Raw genomic sequence first — 19,027 nt, 5'->3', positions numbered from 1 at the left:
GATTGGCTGAGAGTCAGCAGCAGGGTGTGTCCAGGCAGCACAGATGAAGCATTTACCTGTCTAGGTAAGTCAGGAGGAGGTCAAAAGAAGAAAACAGTAGGAGCGGCAGCGGAGAGGCAAGCCGTCTCCATCTCTGCCCTTTGGAGTAGAAGAGTATTCCTTTCTTCTCTTCAGACCCCAACCGAGAGAAGGTGAGTCAATCACTAACCAGTTCTTGCTTACTCTGAAGCAAGGGAAGGGATCTTAGGGGAAGACTACAGAGCTGTTCTGGGGGTGCAGCAAAAGTGTCGTCCCTTCACATCCAGTCTGGGGTTTCCATCTCTGTTGCTCAAGTCTCTCAGTCAGCCTAAGATTAAGCCAGAGGAGGTTTTTCTTTTTTCCCCCCAGAGTTGAAGTATTTTCTGGAGAACTGGGGAACATCTCTTTCGTTTACTTATTTAAGTTACATAGGTGTATTCTACAAACAGAAACCAGAGGCAGGCATGCTGGTATGCGCCTGTAATCACAGCTCCCATGGCTGAAGCTGGAGGATGGAAAGTATGAAGCCAGGCTGTTCGGCTTGTCGTGTCTGGCAAAACCTGTCTCAAAGGGGGCGGGGGGACGACCAACTTTGTTTAGATTTTGGAAACTTCCATCTCTGAGCAGCTAAGATCAAGCAGCAATTTTGAAGGAGACTAAGTGGATAATTGAATAATTGAAGCAGAGACAGTCAAAATGGCGGGGAGGGTCATGCAGGTGAGCCAGGCACCTTAGTTTTCTATTACATTTGTGAAAGGAAATTCTCCTGTGGCTCAGAGTCTATCTTTATTTAAATAAAGGGTGCAGTGTGTGTGTTTGTAGATAATGGTGCACTCTATGCGGATATGTAAAGTTTGAACTGAGCTAGATTGTTAGCAATGGGAATTGAGGTTTGGAAATAAATGTTGAGAAAACTCCAACTCGGGCTAGCATTTCATCCTTGGAAAGCCCACAGATAATCTAACTCAGCTCAAGTTCACTAGTCTAGTCAAATCTCTGGCTTTACCTGCTCATAGATGTAGACCCCGGAAAACAGAAAGTTCTTTGGCCGTGCGGGGCCTCACCCACGTTTTATTTCATCTCAGCATACCAAGCCTAACCAGACTGCCAAGTGGAACGTAGGCCAAGGTGATGCGGCAGAGACCTTAGAGAGGAGAACCAACTTCACGCTTCTTCAAGCGTCCCAGCTAACAAAATAGTGTGGCAGGTGTCCCTGCCTGAGGAGGCAGCATATAGATTCCAATCAGAAGATCACTTAAGCTCTCCACCATCATGGGGGGAGCGACATGCAGCTGCTAACTTGACCTCTGGCCTTCTGCAGAGCAGAGGGGATCTGAAAACACTTCAGCACATAGCCCCAGAGCAGAGGTTTTCAGCCTCCCCAACACTGCCACCCTTCAGTACAGTTCCTCGGTGATCCCCCAACCATAAAACTATTTTCATTGCTATGTCATAACCATGATTAGCTACTGTTATGAGTTGTAATGTAAATATTTTTTGGAGACAGAGGCTTGCCATTAAGAACCATTGCCCTGGTCCTGAATGCTGGAGCTTTAAATGTTCTTTTCCCAGCCTCACTCCCTGACTGAAGACTAGGTGGCAAATGTCAGCAGTAAGGGCCACCGGGTCACCTGCAATGTCTAACAGGGCTCTTCTGTGCAGACGGTATTTCTATCAAGCCCCTCCCACAAAGCACTGATAAAAGAGAGACTAACATCGCAGGGATGGTACAAATTCCGTCTCCTTGGAGCCCTTGTCCTGCCTTCCTGGTTTTCTCCAGCCAAGGCTCATGCTGAGTCCAGGAAAGCCGAGTGCCTTGCTGAAGAGCAGCATTCCTCTGTGACTCGAGAGAGGAGGGTGTGCTCACGGGAGGGGGTGCTGAGGAGACCTGATTCTGTTCAGGAGGTCTGATTCAGACAGCCCAGAATGGCGCTCAAGCCCTCTCCACACCCACTGCTTTGGATGCCAGGGCTCTGTGGGCCCCATTTATTTACTCTCCTGCAAGGCTTGGCTAGTTTCAAAGAAGAAGTTAATATTTAATGTGTCTTTGGATAGGTGGCCCTGACTATATATAGGCTGTGCACATTTCTTTGCTTGTTTCCTTTACCCTTAAGTCTCCAAAAAAAGGTCAAGGGTGAAAAGATACCAAACTCTCACCTTGACTGCTTTGCTTGTTTCTCGGGTTTCTTATCAGGCTTAGAAATGCTTAGAGTTTCGATTGCTGCCCTGATACAGCCCACAAGTTTCAAGGTTATAAATTTGGTAGGCAGAAACAGAACATCGAGGTTAGGCCAGGCCAGGGATGGAGAGTGTAGAGAACAGACGGTTTCTGCCCAGACGGTCTGAGTCAGAACCCTGGGTGTGGAGGTAAAGCTGAGTGTTCGCTCGTCCTGAGATTATGTGGCACCCACAGCATCACCTGCAGCTGCACTCAGGGCTGTTCCTTTACTTGGGTTCGTTGTCAGGATAAACAAGTGACCTAGAACTTCAAAGCTGAGCTAGATAAAGCCCAGGGTTTCAAGGATGACGCAGTGGACTTCTGGTAGCAGAGTGGCCGATGACCCTTACTTGAGTAGGCTGACATCTAGTCAGTCCTGAGATGTCGTCTGTAAGTGTTAGTCACTCCTATTTCATGTAGGAATTTGGGGAGACCCCCAGTTTTCTCAGTTGTGAAAGGAGGAATATGCTCCCACATTCTCTTGAAGATCCTATTAGCATATCTGAGAGCACTCTGTAGGGATAGCATCCAGACGGTGTGAAGCAGAGCTATGCCCACAGCACCTCTTCACTTGCTTCTGGTGTAAAAATAAGAGTGCAGTGGACTTCCCTGGGAGGACCCAGACGCCAGCAACCCACAGTGCAGCCTGAAGCGCGCCCGAGGGACCGAAGGTAGTAATTGTCTCTGAAAGTAAGAGGCCCCACCTCACCCGTTTGGAGAAAATCCTGCACTAATTGTAGTGAGCCACCCTAAAGATGTATTACTCATTAAACACGGGAAACTGTAGGCAAAAATAGTCCCTAAAATCCACACTGACTCCTTGAAAATGATGGTTTTTTTTGTCTTATATAGTGCCTATTAGGTGCTCACAAATGCTATCTAAACAAACATTCTCCAAATTCTTCTGAATCACTTACTCTATGGAAAATAAAATACTCTGAAAAGCTTCCAGTGGTGAGTTGAAGCCAAGAAGAAGCCTCCATCCAAACAACTCACCCTATAGGCTTATTCAGACAGCATTGTTTTTTGTTTTTATTACATTAGCTCTTTGACAGTTTCATGCATGTATATAATCTATTCCGGTTGCTCTCTCCCACACCTTTCCTTCCTTCCTTCCCTCCTACCCCATCACCCTTTCCTCTTCTCTAGCCATCCCATTCCCACATTCATGACTTGGGACTTCGTCATGTATCCCATTTAGTTTATCCAGGGTCATTCTTGTGATCTATGGTGGGATCACCAAGGAATACACTGAATTCATACTCCCCCTTTCCCTGAATGTGTCCCTGGAGAATAGTTCAGCAGTGAGGGGTAGGGCACCCTGAGTGCCTCCTCCGTCCTTGCTTGGCTGTTGGTGGTCTATTCTCATGCATACCCAGGGCAGTCTTCAGAAGTTGTGGAGAGGGCATGAGTACATGGAAATGCCATGCCTAACACACATACATACACACACACATACACACATGTACGCACATGCACACTCCATTTCTGGCTCTTTCTGTTCCCATGCTTCCACAGTATTTCCTGAGCCTTGGTGGAGACAGTATGAATGTCTTATTTGAGCACTCAGCTGCTGCCTCCCCTAAGCACTATGTGCAGACGTGTCTCTGCAGACAACAGCTTTGAGTGGCCTTGCAGAAGGCTGGGAATGGGTTAGTGCACTCCCAGCCTGGGCACTCACTAACGAAATGCATGGCTGAGGTGACCAGACTTAGTCTACAAGTGCTCTTGAGTTTCTGTTTCTTTGGGTTTGGGATGTCGAGGATCTGACCTCACAGAGAAATCCTAGAGCTGCCCCACCCAGTCTTGATTAGCATGGGGGCTTCTTTGTTTTTCCTTCCCTTCGGGGCCCCTCCTCACCTCCTGAGAGGCTCTGAACCCTATGTGTCTGGCTCAGGACCCTACCTTTTCTCTCCCTTGCCTCCTTCTCGTCCTTCCATACCCCATTTATGGGTCTCTCCTAAGCAGGGGAGGAGCCTTGTGAGGGCTTGCCTTACCTTTGCCGGAATGACCAGGTTGGAGGACTGATTTACCTAACAGCCCAAAGTTGGCATTGGCACTGGAACAACTATCAACAGAGGAATATGTACCCTGGCATCTAAGCCCCAAGTCTCTAGATCTCAAATAAGACATACTATCCCAGGACAGTTTACCTTCTACTAGAAGAATAGCAGAAATGAGTAAAATATACCTTAGTGTTACAGGCAAAATATGAATTTGAATCATATAAAACTTGTTGTAATTCTAACTCTCCCCTAACTATATATTTGCCCTTACAACTGAATTTTGTTCATAATTTTTTTTTAAATTTTCATTTTCTATGAAAAGAGTTAGTCTTGACCTGCCCTGCTGTGGTGGATTATCTCCCACAGACAGATGTGAAAAATCCTTGGGAATTTCAGTAGCAGCAATGAGATGGGTTTTGTTTTGGTTTGATTTGGTTTTTGCTATTATTGTTGCCACAATGAACTTGAACTATTTCTCCCCATCGAAGCTGGGATTGAGAGGAGCTACACTGGACATTTTTTTCTTGTCATTTGACATAGTCTAGGGAACTTTGCTGCAAATGCATAAATGGCAGAACACAGTGTCACATGGTGGAAATGGGCCCGCCCTCAATCGCTGCAGGTGCATGGTCATGTGGCCCAGGGCAGAAAGATGACTTTAGCCTTCTTGAAGGAAGTGTCATATTTATAATATTATTAACAACAGTTTCAGCTGACATTATTGGGCATACACTGTTCTGTATAGGCTATTCCATTTTCCCTAGTCTAATAATAACTCTGAGAAGCATATTATTAAGGACTCTGTTCCTTCTCTCAAGCCTATAGTCCTCCATTTAGACAGAACCCTTCTTTCCAAAACTCTTGATCCCTGTGCTTGGGTTTAATTTGGTCTGAGATAGATCTGGTCCAATTTTTATAACAACAATAATAGCTATCTTTTAAATTCACTTGCTGATTATCTGCTACCAGTGGAGCTGAGTGTGCTAACTGGCCTCCCATTTAATCCTTAAATTAATTATATTTAACAAGTAATTTGCCTAAAATCAGTAACTAATTTTAGTTCAACTGGGATTCAAACCCAGAACCTTATAATGTGTATTGGGTTGCATAATGAAATTACAAGTTGAAATCCTTGCTTCCTAGAAAAAAAAAAAAAAAAAGGCCGCCAAGAGGAACCACCAGAACCTCTTTTCTGACTAGCCTGTATCTCTGCTCCCTGAATCCATCCTTCTGCATACATTTGAACCGTCTTATGTGTCCCTCTATGCAGACTGGGGATGGAGTTCCCAGCGTGACTGCTCCATGGCCCCCTTCCAACTCTGTGCTTGCTTGGTATCTTGCCGCCATAAAACCCCGGGGCCTGAGCAGTGCTTTGCCGAAGCCTCTGCTCACACGTGGCTTTGATTGTTCTCTTTTCAGGCCCAGCTTGGGACATAATCTTCACTTCCATTCACTTCCCCTCTGGGGGCCCCCTCACCACCCCTGCCTGCGCCTTGCTTCAGGCGATGCCCAAGAAGGAGCTTTGGCCAGCAGGGCCTTGCTCAGAACCTGTGACCCACATCGGCAGCTGTGACCGCAGGATGAGCACCACCTCCACCCACTCTGGATCTGTATGTACTCTCTCCCTCTCGCAACCTGGCCTGCTCTGCATACCTGCCCCACCCCGCCCTGCCCTGCCGCTCCACCCACCCACCATCCCTCCCTGCACCTTCTCCTTCATCTTCTTCCCCAGTGAGTGAATCACTAGATTCTTGCTGCTTCTGAGTCACCTCTGGGTCTATAGAGAACTGGGTGGGAGAGCAGAAGTATCACTACCCAGCCACGCCCATTTTCATTGGATTAGAGGGATGAGGTGGAGAAGAGGAACAGGCACTTAGGTCACAGCGGACACTGGGTGACAGATTCTTGTGGCACATGTACTCTTAAAATTTTCTGCAATGAATAGCATGGCTTTTGTTTCCCACAAATATCAATGAGGACAGAATAGTTAAGAGCCTTTATTAAGCTAAACATATCCAGATTCCCTCCTTAGAAGCCGTACGACCTTGGGCATATCACCACCTTCTCTCCGCTTCAGTCTCCTTGGCTTGGGGTTGTTCATTTGTTTGTGGTTGAGACACTGGCTTGTGGTCTCCCTGTGTTGCCCTGGCTAGCCTGGCATTCACTATTTCAACCAGGCTGGCCTTGAACTCACAGAGAACCACCTGCCTCTGACTCTCCAAGTGCTGGGATTAAAGGTGTACGCCACCACACTGAGTTAGTCTCCTCAGTTTTAAAATAGGGAAAATATCAGCACCTAATTATAATGGTTCTTGGAGGGAGTAATAAGATGTCCTCAGTTCAGTAATGTGTTTGCTGTATGGCTTTTCCTGGGGAGGCTTGACAGAGCACAGGCAGACCAACGAGATGGCTCCTAATATGGAGAGTTCCTTACAGGAGCATAGGGGACTCGCAGCATGAGTGACGGCTTAAAACCTACATTCCTGTAGCTCCCTGACCAGGTTGCAGATAGTCTCAGAAAGAAAGAATCTCTCTCTCTCTCTCTCTCTCCCTCCCTCCCTTCTCTTTCCCTTCCCCTCTCTGCATCTGTCTATTGCCTACATAACCTTGGGGCGAGGCCATGTGAATCTTGGAGCTTTCTGAGCCCCTGTGCAGTCTGAATTATGTGACCTGTCCGAGTCTCTTAAGCTTTCCCCAAAAGGAGTGTCTCGGGTAAGAGGACAGCTAAGCAACATTAAATAGCATTTCGAAAGCTAGGGCTAGGGTGCTGCCAAACAGTAGACTGATTACCTAGTGTGTCCAAGCCCCGATTCCATCCCTAGTGCCTCATACAATAAGAGAAGAAAAGCTATTCTTGCAGAATATATTGGCACACGCCCAGTCTCAACACCTGGGAAGCTAAGGCAGGGAGACCATATTCTCCAGCAGCCAGTGTATATGCTAAAACTTTGTCTAAATGAAAAGGGTTCATGAAATATCTCAGGAGATAAAGGCAGAGTTCTATTCTCAGAATCCACAGGGCACAAAGAAACTGACTCCCGCATGTTTCCTTCTGACCGCTATACACTCAGTAGCACACACATGTCCGTAAACACACACAGTCAAAATAAATGATAAAAACTCTTAAATAATAAAATAAATAAAGCACTTAATTTTTACCTCTATGTAGAAAATACATAGCCCTCTATGACTAGAGATAGAACCATCCAAAATCGCAATGCTTACCTGTCTGTGAAGGCATGTAATAAGCTATTTTTTTCTGGACATGATTTTATTTTTTTATTTTTTTTCAAAGTTTATTAAATTATAAAAGTTTCCATTTCCGCCCCCCTCCCAACACCCTCCCACTCCCCCCACTCCCTCTCCTCCTCCCTCTCCATCCCTAAGAGCAGTCAGGGTTTCCTGCCCTGTGGGAAGTTCAAGTTCCTCCCCCCTCCCTCCAGGTCCAGGAAGGTGAGCATCCAAACAGACTGGATCTGGACATGATTTTAAATTCTGGATGTTATAGGGTGTGGGCAAAGGAGTGAATCTGCTTGCCTCCCAATGTAAGCCTTCCTTTGCTGTCTATCGTTGTAGTGAAGCGTCTGAGCTTTATGGTCCTGTGTCCTAAAAAGTAGGTGAGAATTTAGACTATAGCTGGAGATGCAGCTCAGGGGAAGTGTTTACCCTACAAGCATGAAGTCCTGGGTTAGATCTCCGGCACCACAGAAAACCAACTGGATACCAGGTGGAGAGGGGTGAATCAGGAGTTCAAGGCCGTCCTCAGCAAGTGCAGGGCCAGCACAGGCTACATGAGACCCGTCAAAAAGAAAAAAAGAGGAGGGAAGGAGGGAGGAAGGGAGGGAGAGAGAGGGAGAGGAAAGAAAGAAACTGGGGTGGTGGCCGTGCACACCTTTAATCCCAGCACTTCTGAGGCAGGGACAGGTGGGTCTCTGAGTTCAAGGCCAGCCTTGCCTAAAGAGCAATTTCCAGGATAACTGGGGTTATATGGAAAGCCCCTGTCATGAAAAAGGGAAACAGGGTTATAAAAGGTTTCTAGCAAATGTTAGCATTACAATAGTTGTTGGTTGGTTTGGAGACAGTCGTCCTGGAACTCAGTAGCGTGCCCAGCACACCTGGATGGCTAGTTAATAAGTTTTGATATATGAAAATGGGGCAGAGGTGGCAAAGTACTGGCAGTACATGCAAAGTTTCCTTGTGACTTGAGAGGCCAGGGACACAAAGACAGCATCCTATTTGTGACTGGCGGACACTAGTATAAACTAGTCATATCCACTGGATCTATAAAGGAGAAATCCAGAGGGCAGATCTTTAGTCAAGTAAAGAGCTGTTTGGGGGAGTCTCCCTTGTGACGCAGACGCAACTGACTTAAGGGGCTGGCAATACTGGGAGGGGAGGGTTTAACAGCCTCTTCCCCACTCTCCAGAGGATTTCTGGGACTCTCTGGCAACCTTGCCCGGCAACCTTGGGGAGTCTGGACAGTAACGGTGCTGAAATGTCACAGACATTAGGAAGAGGCGTGGAAATGCCAAAAGTAAGCTCAGCCCAAGTGACACATATCCCCATAGCTCCTATGGATTTTTACCTAGCTGCTGGTGGCACTGGCCCACCAGGTAGCAGCCAAGAGGAGGCAAAGTGCTCCACAAGGTTAAAGAAGTGACAGCTGGGTGTTAGCCAGATCGGTACCCATACAAATCGATGGGAGACATACTTGTTGAAATATTAAGATCATGAGGAACTAGAATGAAAACTTGGGGCTACTTCCGATCTGGGCCACTAAGCACTCTACCTACTCAGGACTAATCTATAGAAAGCGCCCTTGCCATCTGCCTACCCAGCCTTCAGAACTGGATCCCAGTGAGCTTTCTCCTGCCAGTCCTCCTCGGTACCTACTGTGGCAGGAAGCAACTTCACCGGTTGGCAGAGCAGAACCGGGGCCAGGTGGCCAGCTTGGCAGCCTTCTCCCTCTGGGGCAGGGGGAGTCTCGGGACCCCCGCCTCACAATTCCTTCTCCCAGCAGACTGACACCAGCTACGACTTCTTGTCTGCTGAAGAGAAGGAGTGTCTGCTCTTCCTGGAGAAGACCATTGGCTCCCTGGAGGCCGAGGCTGACAGTGGACTGTCCACAGACGAGTCAGAGCCAACCACCAGTCCTCGGAGCTTCAGAACACCACCCCTCACCCAGCAGACTCCCCAGGGTAAGAGACCATCTAGGGAGGCAGCGCTCAGACCAGTGTCTCCTTCTGAATGTTTGCCATCTTGTTTGCCCTCTGCTGCAAGCTTTTAGGCAAAAGGAACCCCGCAGTCTCCAGTCTCCTGGCCAGACTAAATTCTTATCTCCGGGGTGGGGGGGGCACTCCTGAGAAGCCAACCTCTGGTGACTTTCTATGAAGTAACAGAGGCCTGGAAGGGAAAGGGGTTTGCTTGCTCTCTTCCTGTCAGGGAAGAACTCAAAAAGAGATAATGATACCACACATAGGGAGGAGTCAGAGTGGCCTAAGCCACTGGCCCAGGAGAGGATGATTTGGCACAGGGAGCTAATCTAGGTGACCCAAAGGACAAGACTGGGAGATAAGAGAGGAGCTCCCCAGCAGCATGCAGTACCCAGAGGCCCCTGTGAGGAGACAGCAGAAAGACAGCGCCATTCCACTTCAGCAGAGGAGGTTGGGACGGCGCACAGGAGTTGAGGAATGTGTCCCAAGGTAAACAGAAAACATTGCTACTGTGGACAATCCCAATGGTATCTTTATTCATTCAGTAAATATTTATAACTACTTAACACAGCCTTGGGCCCTCCATTTAGACAGAGTAGAAATGGAAACTTCACGTACCCCGAGGCTAATTCACCTAGCCTGGTGGACCTCACGCACCTGCCAAGATCACTAGGCGAGATAGCATGTCACTCGAGGGTGCCAGGCATAACGCTGCTGTCGCAGAACCATCCAGGATCTCACAGAAAGTGAAAGCAGAAGGCCAAAGCATGTCAAGTTGGCAGCAAGAGCTTCCACTGGGCTCAGTTACCTGGGCTCCATGAGATAGCGTGAAGACCATGTCCAAATCTCCCCCTGGCTTTGGTACCTGCCTAGAAGGTGAGGAGAGCCTGAGGTAAGGCTTTGAAGGCTTTGAAGCAACTAAGAAGTGATATCTTCCAACCCCTATAAAAAAAAATCAATTCCCAGTCAAAAACAACCTGTCATTTTTGATCTATTAGTCTACATGACCTCCAGGAAACACTGCTGCCCTGTAAAAGTCAAGCAAAGTCAAACAAACCCTGTTCATTGGGGAAGTGTGTGCTTTCCGCTCTGCTCCGCTCAGTAACGGCATTCTCGCTCTGTTGACGCTTCTCCTGTTCTTCCCAATCCCCACAGGAAACCCAGACGAGATAGACTCTCAGCACGTTCCTGCACCAACTAGAGTATCCCAGTTCTCCGGTCCTCCTGAGTCTCCTAGTCTGGGCCTCAGGTCTGGTTCCTACAGCCTTCCCAGAAACCTCCACCTTGGCAGAAGCCAGAACCGCAGGGAAAGCGCCACCCAGATTAATAGCCACATATCTGAAACATCTGAGGTGTTCTTAGCAGAGCCTGAGAAAGGGCAGAGCAGCCAGGACGCTAAGGCCATCCAGTCACCAGCCCCATCCCACGACACTGCCCTTGACCTGAACACAGTTCTCATTCCCCCACCGGAGGCTTTTCAAGACAGTCGACCAAAGCAAAGTGGGGAAGAGAGCCCACCTAAAGAACCAGGAGAGAAGAGACACACACCACAGGCCCATACTGTGGTCAGCTCCCAGAAGAAAGAGGAAACATCTTCAGAAACTATGTCCCACAAAGCCACCGAGCAAGGTTGGACAGAAGGTTCACAACAACCCCAGCAGCCTCCTGACAAGTCATCTCAGAACACAAGAGCTGAAGAGGCTCCCCTACCATCAGGGGTCAAGCCAAGTCTCCAACAGGCTCCCCCCACAACCTCAAAGCCCCGTAGGCTGCCTCCCAATATCGTATTGAAGAGCAGCCGAAGCAGTTTCCACAGCCATCCCCAGAACTGGCTGTCAAATCACAGCGAGGCCGCAGACTCTGGGCCTGCCCCTTCTTCCCTACAGGAACAAAAGAAAGCCCGCAGAGAAGCTCTGGAAAAGCTAGGCTTGCCCCAGGACCAAGATGACCCCAGCTTGCTTGTAAATAAGCGTACTACCTCCCTTAAAGTCAAGGCGCCTCGGGCTCAGAGCCCTTCCCAGGCCCAGGCCACGGTTCAGCAAGCATCTCCAGCTCTGGTCCCAGGGGCTGCTTCTGCAGCAGGGAAAGCTTCCCCAGTGAAGGCTGCCACTCCTGTGGCCTCTTCAGGCAAGAGCTGGATTCCTGCCCAGGAAACCCCTCCATGGAAGGTTGCAGCTGCCAAGTCTCTGCCTATTCCTATCCCTAAAGCCTCAAAGGGAAACAGTTCCCTGACACAGCCCAAGCCTGATCCACGACTGACCCTCCAGGAGAGTAGCATCCCTGGCCTGAGACAGATGAACTTCAAGTCCAATACCCTGGAGCGTTCAGGCGTGGGGTTGAGCAGCTATCTCTCGGCAGCTGAGAAAGACTCCAAGTGCCAAACCAGTACATCTCTGGGAAAGAGCCCCGTCTTGGGCAAGGTTTCACCTAGTGTCTTGCATAATTCCCGGCCCCGGCCTGCCTCCTTGGGCATGGGAAAGGACTTTGCGGAAATCCAGGGGGGCAAGTTGGTTGGCCTGGAGCAGAGCCAGCATTCCCAGCAGCTGGCCTTCCAAGGGCAGAGCCATGACAAGCTTCCTCGACCCCCCTGTGTCAGTGTCAAGATAACCCCAAAGGACATTCCCGATGGACACAGGAGGGAGGCCCTAAAGAAGCTGGGACTGCTGAAGGAGTAGCTAGGTCTCCTGCCCAGCCAGCACCAACCCACCCGAAGAGACTGGCTCTCCCTAGAGCCTTTGCGGCCTCACAGCTCAGGGCTGGCGTCTTCCCTGTCTGAGGTGAAGAAGGAAGAGGCTTGAGTCCAAGCATGTGTTTGTACTCAAAGCAGTTGCGCTGCTGAGTACTTGCATAGATCGTTCTAAAGATGTGTCTCCCAGGAGTGGGAGGGAGGAGGAGAGAGAGAGAAGCCTTCCATATCACTGATACTATGTAAAGGAGTCACTGTTCAGAGCTCTGTTCCTGGTTGAGATTTCACAGGCATAAAGTTCAGCCTGTCCAGAACCGAGTGGAGCCGAGTGGCCAAACCAGAGAAGAGAAGTTGAATGAGACAGAGGAGGCAGAAAACTTAAAAAGATGGACGGCGTCGCACACGTGACTACGGTCACATCAGCTGTGGGATGAGTTTCCGCAGTAGTGGAGACTCGCTCATGTCTGCCGTGCCTCTCTCTCTCGGGGTCTTCTGGTAGTGGCCTGAGGCCAAGGGGAGCTGGTCCGGTATCTCTTTACCCACTGCCTTTCCCTGTCGTTTCTTGCACTGTGGGCTATATTCATGTCTCGAGATCTCATAGTTCACTGATAGCAGGGGCACTCCCTGGTCTGAGAAAGCCGAGTAATGGGCACCCCACACACTCGTCCATTTCTACCTGGAAGAAACCATGTCATGGGCTCGAAGCATAATAAACTGCTGTGGCCTGTGATTCTGGAGTTCCTGTTCTTCCTGCTTTCTGTCTCCCTGGCTGGTTTCAGGGCAGGTCAACACTGAGCTGGAAGCCCAGCCCAGCGGCTTTATAAATACAGAGTGGGTCATGAATTTCTCCCTGCTATTCAAAAGCCTTCAGGTTCCCTGGGGGCTGGAGGGGTGGCTTCATGGTTAAGGGTGTGTAAGGCTCTTGCAGAGGACCAAGGTTCAGTTCCCAGCGCCCATTCACAACTGCCTATAACTCCGGTTTCAGCTCCAGAGCACCCAGCACCCTTTTCCGGGTCCCAGGAACCCCTGCACTCACACACACTCATACACAGACATACGCTCATGTAACTAAAAAAATGAGGTTTTTTGGGAAAGTTTTCAGGTTTCCTCAGTTCCAACGATGGAAACCCACACACACAGAGAGACTATTAGAATGGAAGGAAATCTCAGAAGAGCTCCCTCCAGCCTCCTGAGAAAGGAGAGTCATTCTGTCATTTAGTAACATCGTTGAAGCTGGACCCCAGGACTTGAAATTCACACATGAACAGCTCACCTGCTGCAGTGTCCTGTCAGCCAGATTGCCTCTCCGTACTGCTGTCACTGCCTCCTTAACCAGGGTTCTTGTACCTTGTCTTTCTCAGAGACTCAGCACCTTCCAAAACACCAGGATGCTGGTTTTTTTTTTCCCCAACAAGGGGATATATTATAGCTTGATTTTTTGTTTGTTTGTTTGTTTGGTTGGTTGGTTGGTTGGTTGATTTGTTTGTTTGTTTTTTCTCGAGACAGGGTTTCTCTGTATAGCTTTGGAGCCTGTCCTGGAATTCCCTCAGAAGACCAGGCTAGCCCCAGACTCACAGAGATCCTCCTGCCTCTGCCTCCTCAGTGCTGGGATTAAAGGCATATACCACCACCACCCGGCATTGTAGCTCATTCTTAATAATTTGGAGCAATTCTTCCTCCAAGTTTCCGAACACGCTGTATATGCCTTAAGTGAACTATGTAGTCTTGTGGCCTAAGTGAGCCGGACATGACCCCCTTCTCCTCTCAGTAGTGTATGCTGTGACGACGATGAGCCGGTGGGGATGCCCAGAAGGGGGAGCAGGTAAGTGGCTGTTGCTGGAAGGGTGCCCGTCTGCCCGGTCCTCTTGTCTGTGTCCTTAGGGACCCTTTACCATCAAAGATCAAAACTTCTGAGAGCGATGAGACGGTTAGGATTAAGGGTGACAAATGACTGCACCCTATCATGGTATGTGGGATGTGGGTGTGGCAGTTTCTGTGTGCACTCTCTACACACCCCCACATACTCACACACCCAAACGTCTGCTCCCTGCTTCCTAGCTCCAGGGGAAGACCTGATCTCTCAGAACTGGTGAGGGCTCCGATATTGAACAAGCTCTACCATTAGAGGCTCTCAAAAGGCAGAAGGACAGTAACTTGACAAGCTCTCTAATCCATAGACACAAGTTGGTTCCCTGTTGGCTCACGGAATGATTAAGGGAGAACCATGAGTTAAAAACTTCAGTCGAGACTGAGGCTTAATGGGAGTCTAGGAGCAACACGAGACTAACCGTGAGCTGGTCGGAAGGGCCACCTGTTCCTTCTCCATCCGTGAGAAAGGGAAGCTGGCCTCACACCAACCAGAGCCACATACAGCCTGCTCCTGCCCCTCTGCATCTTCACCACAATGTCAGGCCCATTCCCCCCATTCTCCTAGTGTGAACAACGCCTTCCTGTTTTATCTGAATATCCAAGCTTCCCCATATGCCTGTCCTTCTGAGGTAGTCTGCTTTAAAGAGCTGAGGAGAGCCTGAAGGAAATGTTTGCTACACCAGCATGAGGATCTTAGTTCAATCCCCAGTGTTCACATAAAAAAGTTTCTCCCTCCTCCCTCTCTCTCTCTGTCTCTGTCTCTCTCTCGAGAGAGAGACAGAGACAGAGACAGAGACAGAGAGAGAGAGAGAGAGAGAGAGAGAAAGGAAGGAAGGAAGGAAGGAAGGAAGGAAGGAAGGAAGGAAGGAAGGAAGGAAGGAAGTTTTCCAAGATGCAAGAATGTCAATTCATACTTGACCATTGTCATTTTGAAAAGGGCAGAAAGGTCCGGTGAGGACATTCATTTTGCCCCCACCAAGAACATGAGGCTCCACCCACCTGATCCCACTGGTCTATCCTCTTGTACCCAGATAGGAAGAACTTCCCGTCATTGTCTTGCACTGGTGGGGTGGATTAAGAGCTGCTCCTCTCTTTTCAAGAGATTTTGTGTAAGCGACTGAAAACCCTTATGCATAATTTTAAAAGCCAAACTGACTGTTCTGCTTTCACTTGGATCTTAGATGTCTGCCATATCCCACCAGAGACTTGCTGCTGCTGGGTGCAAGCCATCTTCCGAATATAGAAGTAAGCCTCCTGTAAGCCTGGCAGAGTGGGCTCAGTGCCCCCCAGATGTTTTGGGTAGCTGCCTCCCTGAGTCATCATTCACGTGCTACCCTGGGAGTACTACACTGTGGTTCCAGAGAGGCGCAGCAGGCCTACGGCGGAAGTGGAGTTTGGCAGAATCATTCTATGACCTGTGGGTGGGCAGTTGTGCAAACACTGGTGTGTGTTTTATGGGAGGAAGGGCAGATTAAAGGGAGGAAGTATGGGCTCTCACTGGTTGGCTGAGTCTGACCTGGAAGTGAAGGGTGAAGATACGTGGGAGCAAGAAGGCGTCCCTCTCCCTTCCACGGCTTCCATGGTTGTCTGTGTGGGCAGAAGAAGAGCATACATTCAGAATGTGCAGGCTCGGTCTCATAGATCCAGGATGCGCAGGTGAACATGTCCATCTCCATCATTCTAGGCAGGATTGCTACCTAGGATGTAACGCTTCTCTGAAAATTCTGCCTTTGAGTAACAATGGGGCACATAAACCCATGTTCAAATTTAATAGTCATCTTAGAACAATCAAGCAATCTGAGGGTGTCACTTCTGAACCTTATCGTTTTCATCAGTGAAATGGGGGTAGTACTACCAGCTGTTTAAGACTTTCAGGATAAACAGAGCACAGTCCTGGGCACACTGGAGCAACTGAAAAAATCAGTGTTGTCTTTTAGATGGAAATCCCTCTTCCTCAGGAGAGAATACAAGGCTGGAAGCCAAGTGCTCTGTAAACTAAATTCTGCGAGTGACTTGCAACAGATGAAATCCAAATGTCACCACCCTCCGGGTGACACAACTGTGCCCACATTTTTGTTTCCTGAAGTTGGAAAAGGAAAGGATCCGCGTGAATCTGATGTTTATGTCTTGTCGAGACTCAACCTGATGCTTCCTGCTTCTGAGTCCTCGAAGCCAGCTTCCTTGCTTGCCAGTCTTAGACTGTCTGTGACCAGACTGTCAGCTTCTTCATGTTCCTGCTAACTTAAGCACCAATAAGGAAGTGTGCCCAAATCAAGAGACAGAAGCTAAAGACTTTTCCAGATTCCCAGAACACTTCCTAAGACTAAGATTAGCATCTCTCTGGCACGAATCAACTGTTAGTTTGGAAGAGAGAAGAGGTGCATTTGATGAGCTCTCTCGCCCTTTCTGGTGTCGGGATCCTGTGGATGACAGGAGCCGTTGTGGCCCTGACAGTCACCGGCACGGAGCACACACGTTAAAGACAGCATTCTAGACTGTCATTCTCTTGCCTGTTGCCGAGCAGGATCTTCATCCATGTTGACCTCATCTGCAAAGGATACAGAGCTCAAAACAATGTGAAATGGGATGGTATCCCGGGAAAGTCCTGGAGCAGGGAATTCTGTCTTGCTCATCCATGGGGCAGGAGAAGCAGACGAGGTCCATTCCAGCACTGAAATATGTCTGTTCTTCGCATCAGCAATCTGCTTCCAGTCCCGGCTGCCCAGGAGCCAGGAGGATATTTGTCCCGTTGCTCTAGTTTTCACTGTGAGAAAGGGGCACCTGGGAAAATACACACAGATTTGTACATAGGTACAAGAGCAAACTGAAAACAGATATGTTTGATTGCCTACAGAGATCATGCAAAGAAATCATGGAAATAAGGCAGAGTGGGAGCAGAGAGAAGGGAATTCACTGGTATGCCTTTTTACATAGTTCAAACTTGAAAGCCATCAGATAACAGACAAGCAAGCAAATCAACACTCCTAGTGTGAACAGAGGAGAGGTGGAATCCAAAATGAGCTACAAATAGAAGATATTAATGTAACTGTGCTAGGAATCATGCCAAGGGGCAGGGACAAGAACGGAAACTAAAGTCAGAAGCTGGCCTGGGGAGATTGTTTAGTGAGTAAGAGCACTTGCTCTGCAAGCATGAAGACCTGAGTTCAAATCCCCAGCACCCAAATAAAAAAAGCCAGTGTCCGTAACCCATAGCACTAGGGGTTGCAGAAACAGGTGGATCCTGAGAGCCTGCAGACCAGCCAGCAAGCTTCTAATTCAGGAAGAGACCCTGACTCAAGGCAATAAGGTGGAGAGCACCACTTTATTGTACCCCATACATGAGCACACACAAAGTCGAGCATACATACTCACGTACACACACACGAGTATACACACACCAGCATAAACACGAGCAAACATACACAAGAGTGTAAACACATATACACCATATTTTGACTATGCTTTTTTTTCAAAAATGACAGAAACTATTTCATAAATATGTGTCTCACATTTATTGGTTATAATTCTTTTTTAAAAGACTTTTAGAAGGAATTTTAATTTGTTTTTTAGTTTTTATATGCATTGATTTTTGCCATTGGTGTCAGGTCCCCTGGAACTGGAGTTACAGACAGTCGTGAGCTGCCATGTGGGTGCTGAGAATTGAACCTGGGTCCTCTGAAAAAATAGTCAGTGCTCTTAACCGCTGAGCCATCTCTCCAGTCCCTCTGGGTTATAATTCTTAAAATACTTTCTGTGCATTACAGGAGTGAGTAAGCGACTGTGTTATGAATAAAGAAGCTAAATTTATTTCTGCTGGGGAAGGGAGCTGGAGATTCTGAAATGGAGACCAGGATAAACCCTGTGAGCTGGTGTGGAATTGGAGGCATTATTAATGCGTGAATAGGTGAGAGACAGACACATGATAGATAATTATAACAATAACATTATTGCAAAATAGTTTTAAATTTTCAGAAGAGAAAGCAGAAATAGTCATGACCTGACTTCCTCACTACTCTTATGGCACAAACCAAAATATTTTCTAAATTATGTCTATTTATTTATTTGTGTTATACATGGAAGTAAGAGGATATACATGGAAATAAGAGGACACTTTAGGAATTAAATTCAGGACAGAGACATGTGTATGCATGTATTTGGACATCTTTCCTAGCTCTCTTCCCTGAAATAACCTGAGAACAAAAAAGATCTCCCCTGGAGCTGTGAGCACCCAAACCTTAATTTCTCGATACTACTTCTACCAGAGGAAGTGAAAAGTCTTTGGCGAGTTCTCCACCAGTGCAGGGAGAAGACAAAATGAGCTTTAAATGACTTACACTACCAGAAGGAAAAGAAATACTCAAAAAGGGACCATGGCATGTTGGAAGAATGGCAGAGCCACACAAAGGTCTCTTGGTCAAACATGAAGAAGTTGAGCAGCAAATAAATGGAGGTTATGGATTGTACTACCTGGAATAAAAATAAAAACCAGTGATTGCATATTGATATAAATAAAAAGTTTAATAAATTATTGAATTCTGGAAAAGAGACATGCAGCAATGCTAGTAAATAAAAGCAGGAAGATTGGCAGCAATAAAAGAGGCCCAACTGAGAAACTGTAGCAGTAGCATAGATGCGTGTTGTCAGATGCTGAGACTCAGAGCGGAAAGTACAGTGAGAGTGGCATAATCTCGGGTGTGCTTCTACAAAACAACCACAAAAGCAAAATTCTAGCCCGGCATAGTGGTGCACACCTTAAATCCTAGCACCTAGAGGCAGAGGCAGGCAAAGCTCTGTATGACGTTAGCCTGATCTGCCTATCAAGTCACAGGCCAACCAGAGCTACCTAGTGAACCCTCGTCTCAAAAACAATAAAATTATGAAGAAAAACAGTATCTTTGCAAAGAAATGCTTAGCAAATGAGTCTAATTCAATTATCACCAAAAGTTATTATTTTTGTGACATTTCTGCCAAAAAAAAAAAATTCACAACCTGACTTCAGCATGAGAAAACATCAAAC

General features: G+C 47.8%; 1 protein-coding gene across 5 annotated transcripts; it reads left to right on the top strand.

Moving 5' to 3' along the window:
• Position 1: 1 nt before the first annotated feature.
• On the top strand, positions 2 to 12,871 carry C5H1orf116 (chromosome 5 C1orf116 homolog). 5 transcript variants are annotated; one of them, XM_085688302.2, is made up of 5 exons: positions 2 to 188; positions 5,662 to 5,852; positions 8,669 to 8,776; positions 9,260 to 9,440; positions 10,611 to 12,871. In XM_085688302.2, exons 2-5 carry the CDS (start codon positions 5,748 to 5,750, stop codon positions 12,128 to 12,130), a joined length of 1,914 nt encoding a protein of 637 aa, XP_085544428.2. In that variant the 5' UTR covers positions 2 to 188; positions 5,662 to 5,747; the 3' UTR covers positions 12,131 to 12,871. The 5 variants fall into 5 exon arrangements, with proteins under 5 accessions (XP_085544428.2, XP_087762663.1, XP_087762662.1 ...); XM_087906537.1 differs by having other exon boundaries at positions 2 to 191; positions 9,263 to 9,440; XM_087906536.1 differs by having other exon boundaries at positions 2 to 191.
• The last annotated feature ends 6,156 nt before the right edge of the window (positions 12,872 to 19,027 follow it).

This window comes from Myodes glareolus, chromosome 5 (genome assembly GCF_982192425.1).
Source record: "Myodes glareolus chromosome 5, mMyoGla1.1, whole genome shotgun sequence".
Taxonomy (NCBI): domain Eukaryota; kingdom Metazoa; phylum Chordata; class Mammalia; order Rodentia; family Cricetidae; genus Myodes; species Myodes glareolus.
The sequence above is the reverse complement of the archived record's forward strand: the minus strand, read 5'-3'. Positions and strand labels throughout refer to the sequence as shown.

Coding starts and splice junctions, on each gene's coding strand:
- C5H1orf116 (XM_085688302.2), top strand. CDS start 5,748: ATGCCCAAGAAGGAGCTTTGGCCAGCAGGGCCTTGCTCAGAACCTGTG. Junction 5,853..8,668: donor CCTCCACCCACTCTGGATCT/GTATGTACTCTC, acceptor CCCACTCTCCAG/AGGATTTCTGGGACTCTCTG. Junction 9,441..10,610: donor CACCCAGCAGACTCCCCAGG/GTAAGAGACCAT, acceptor CAATCCCCACAG/GAAACCCAGACGAGATAGAC.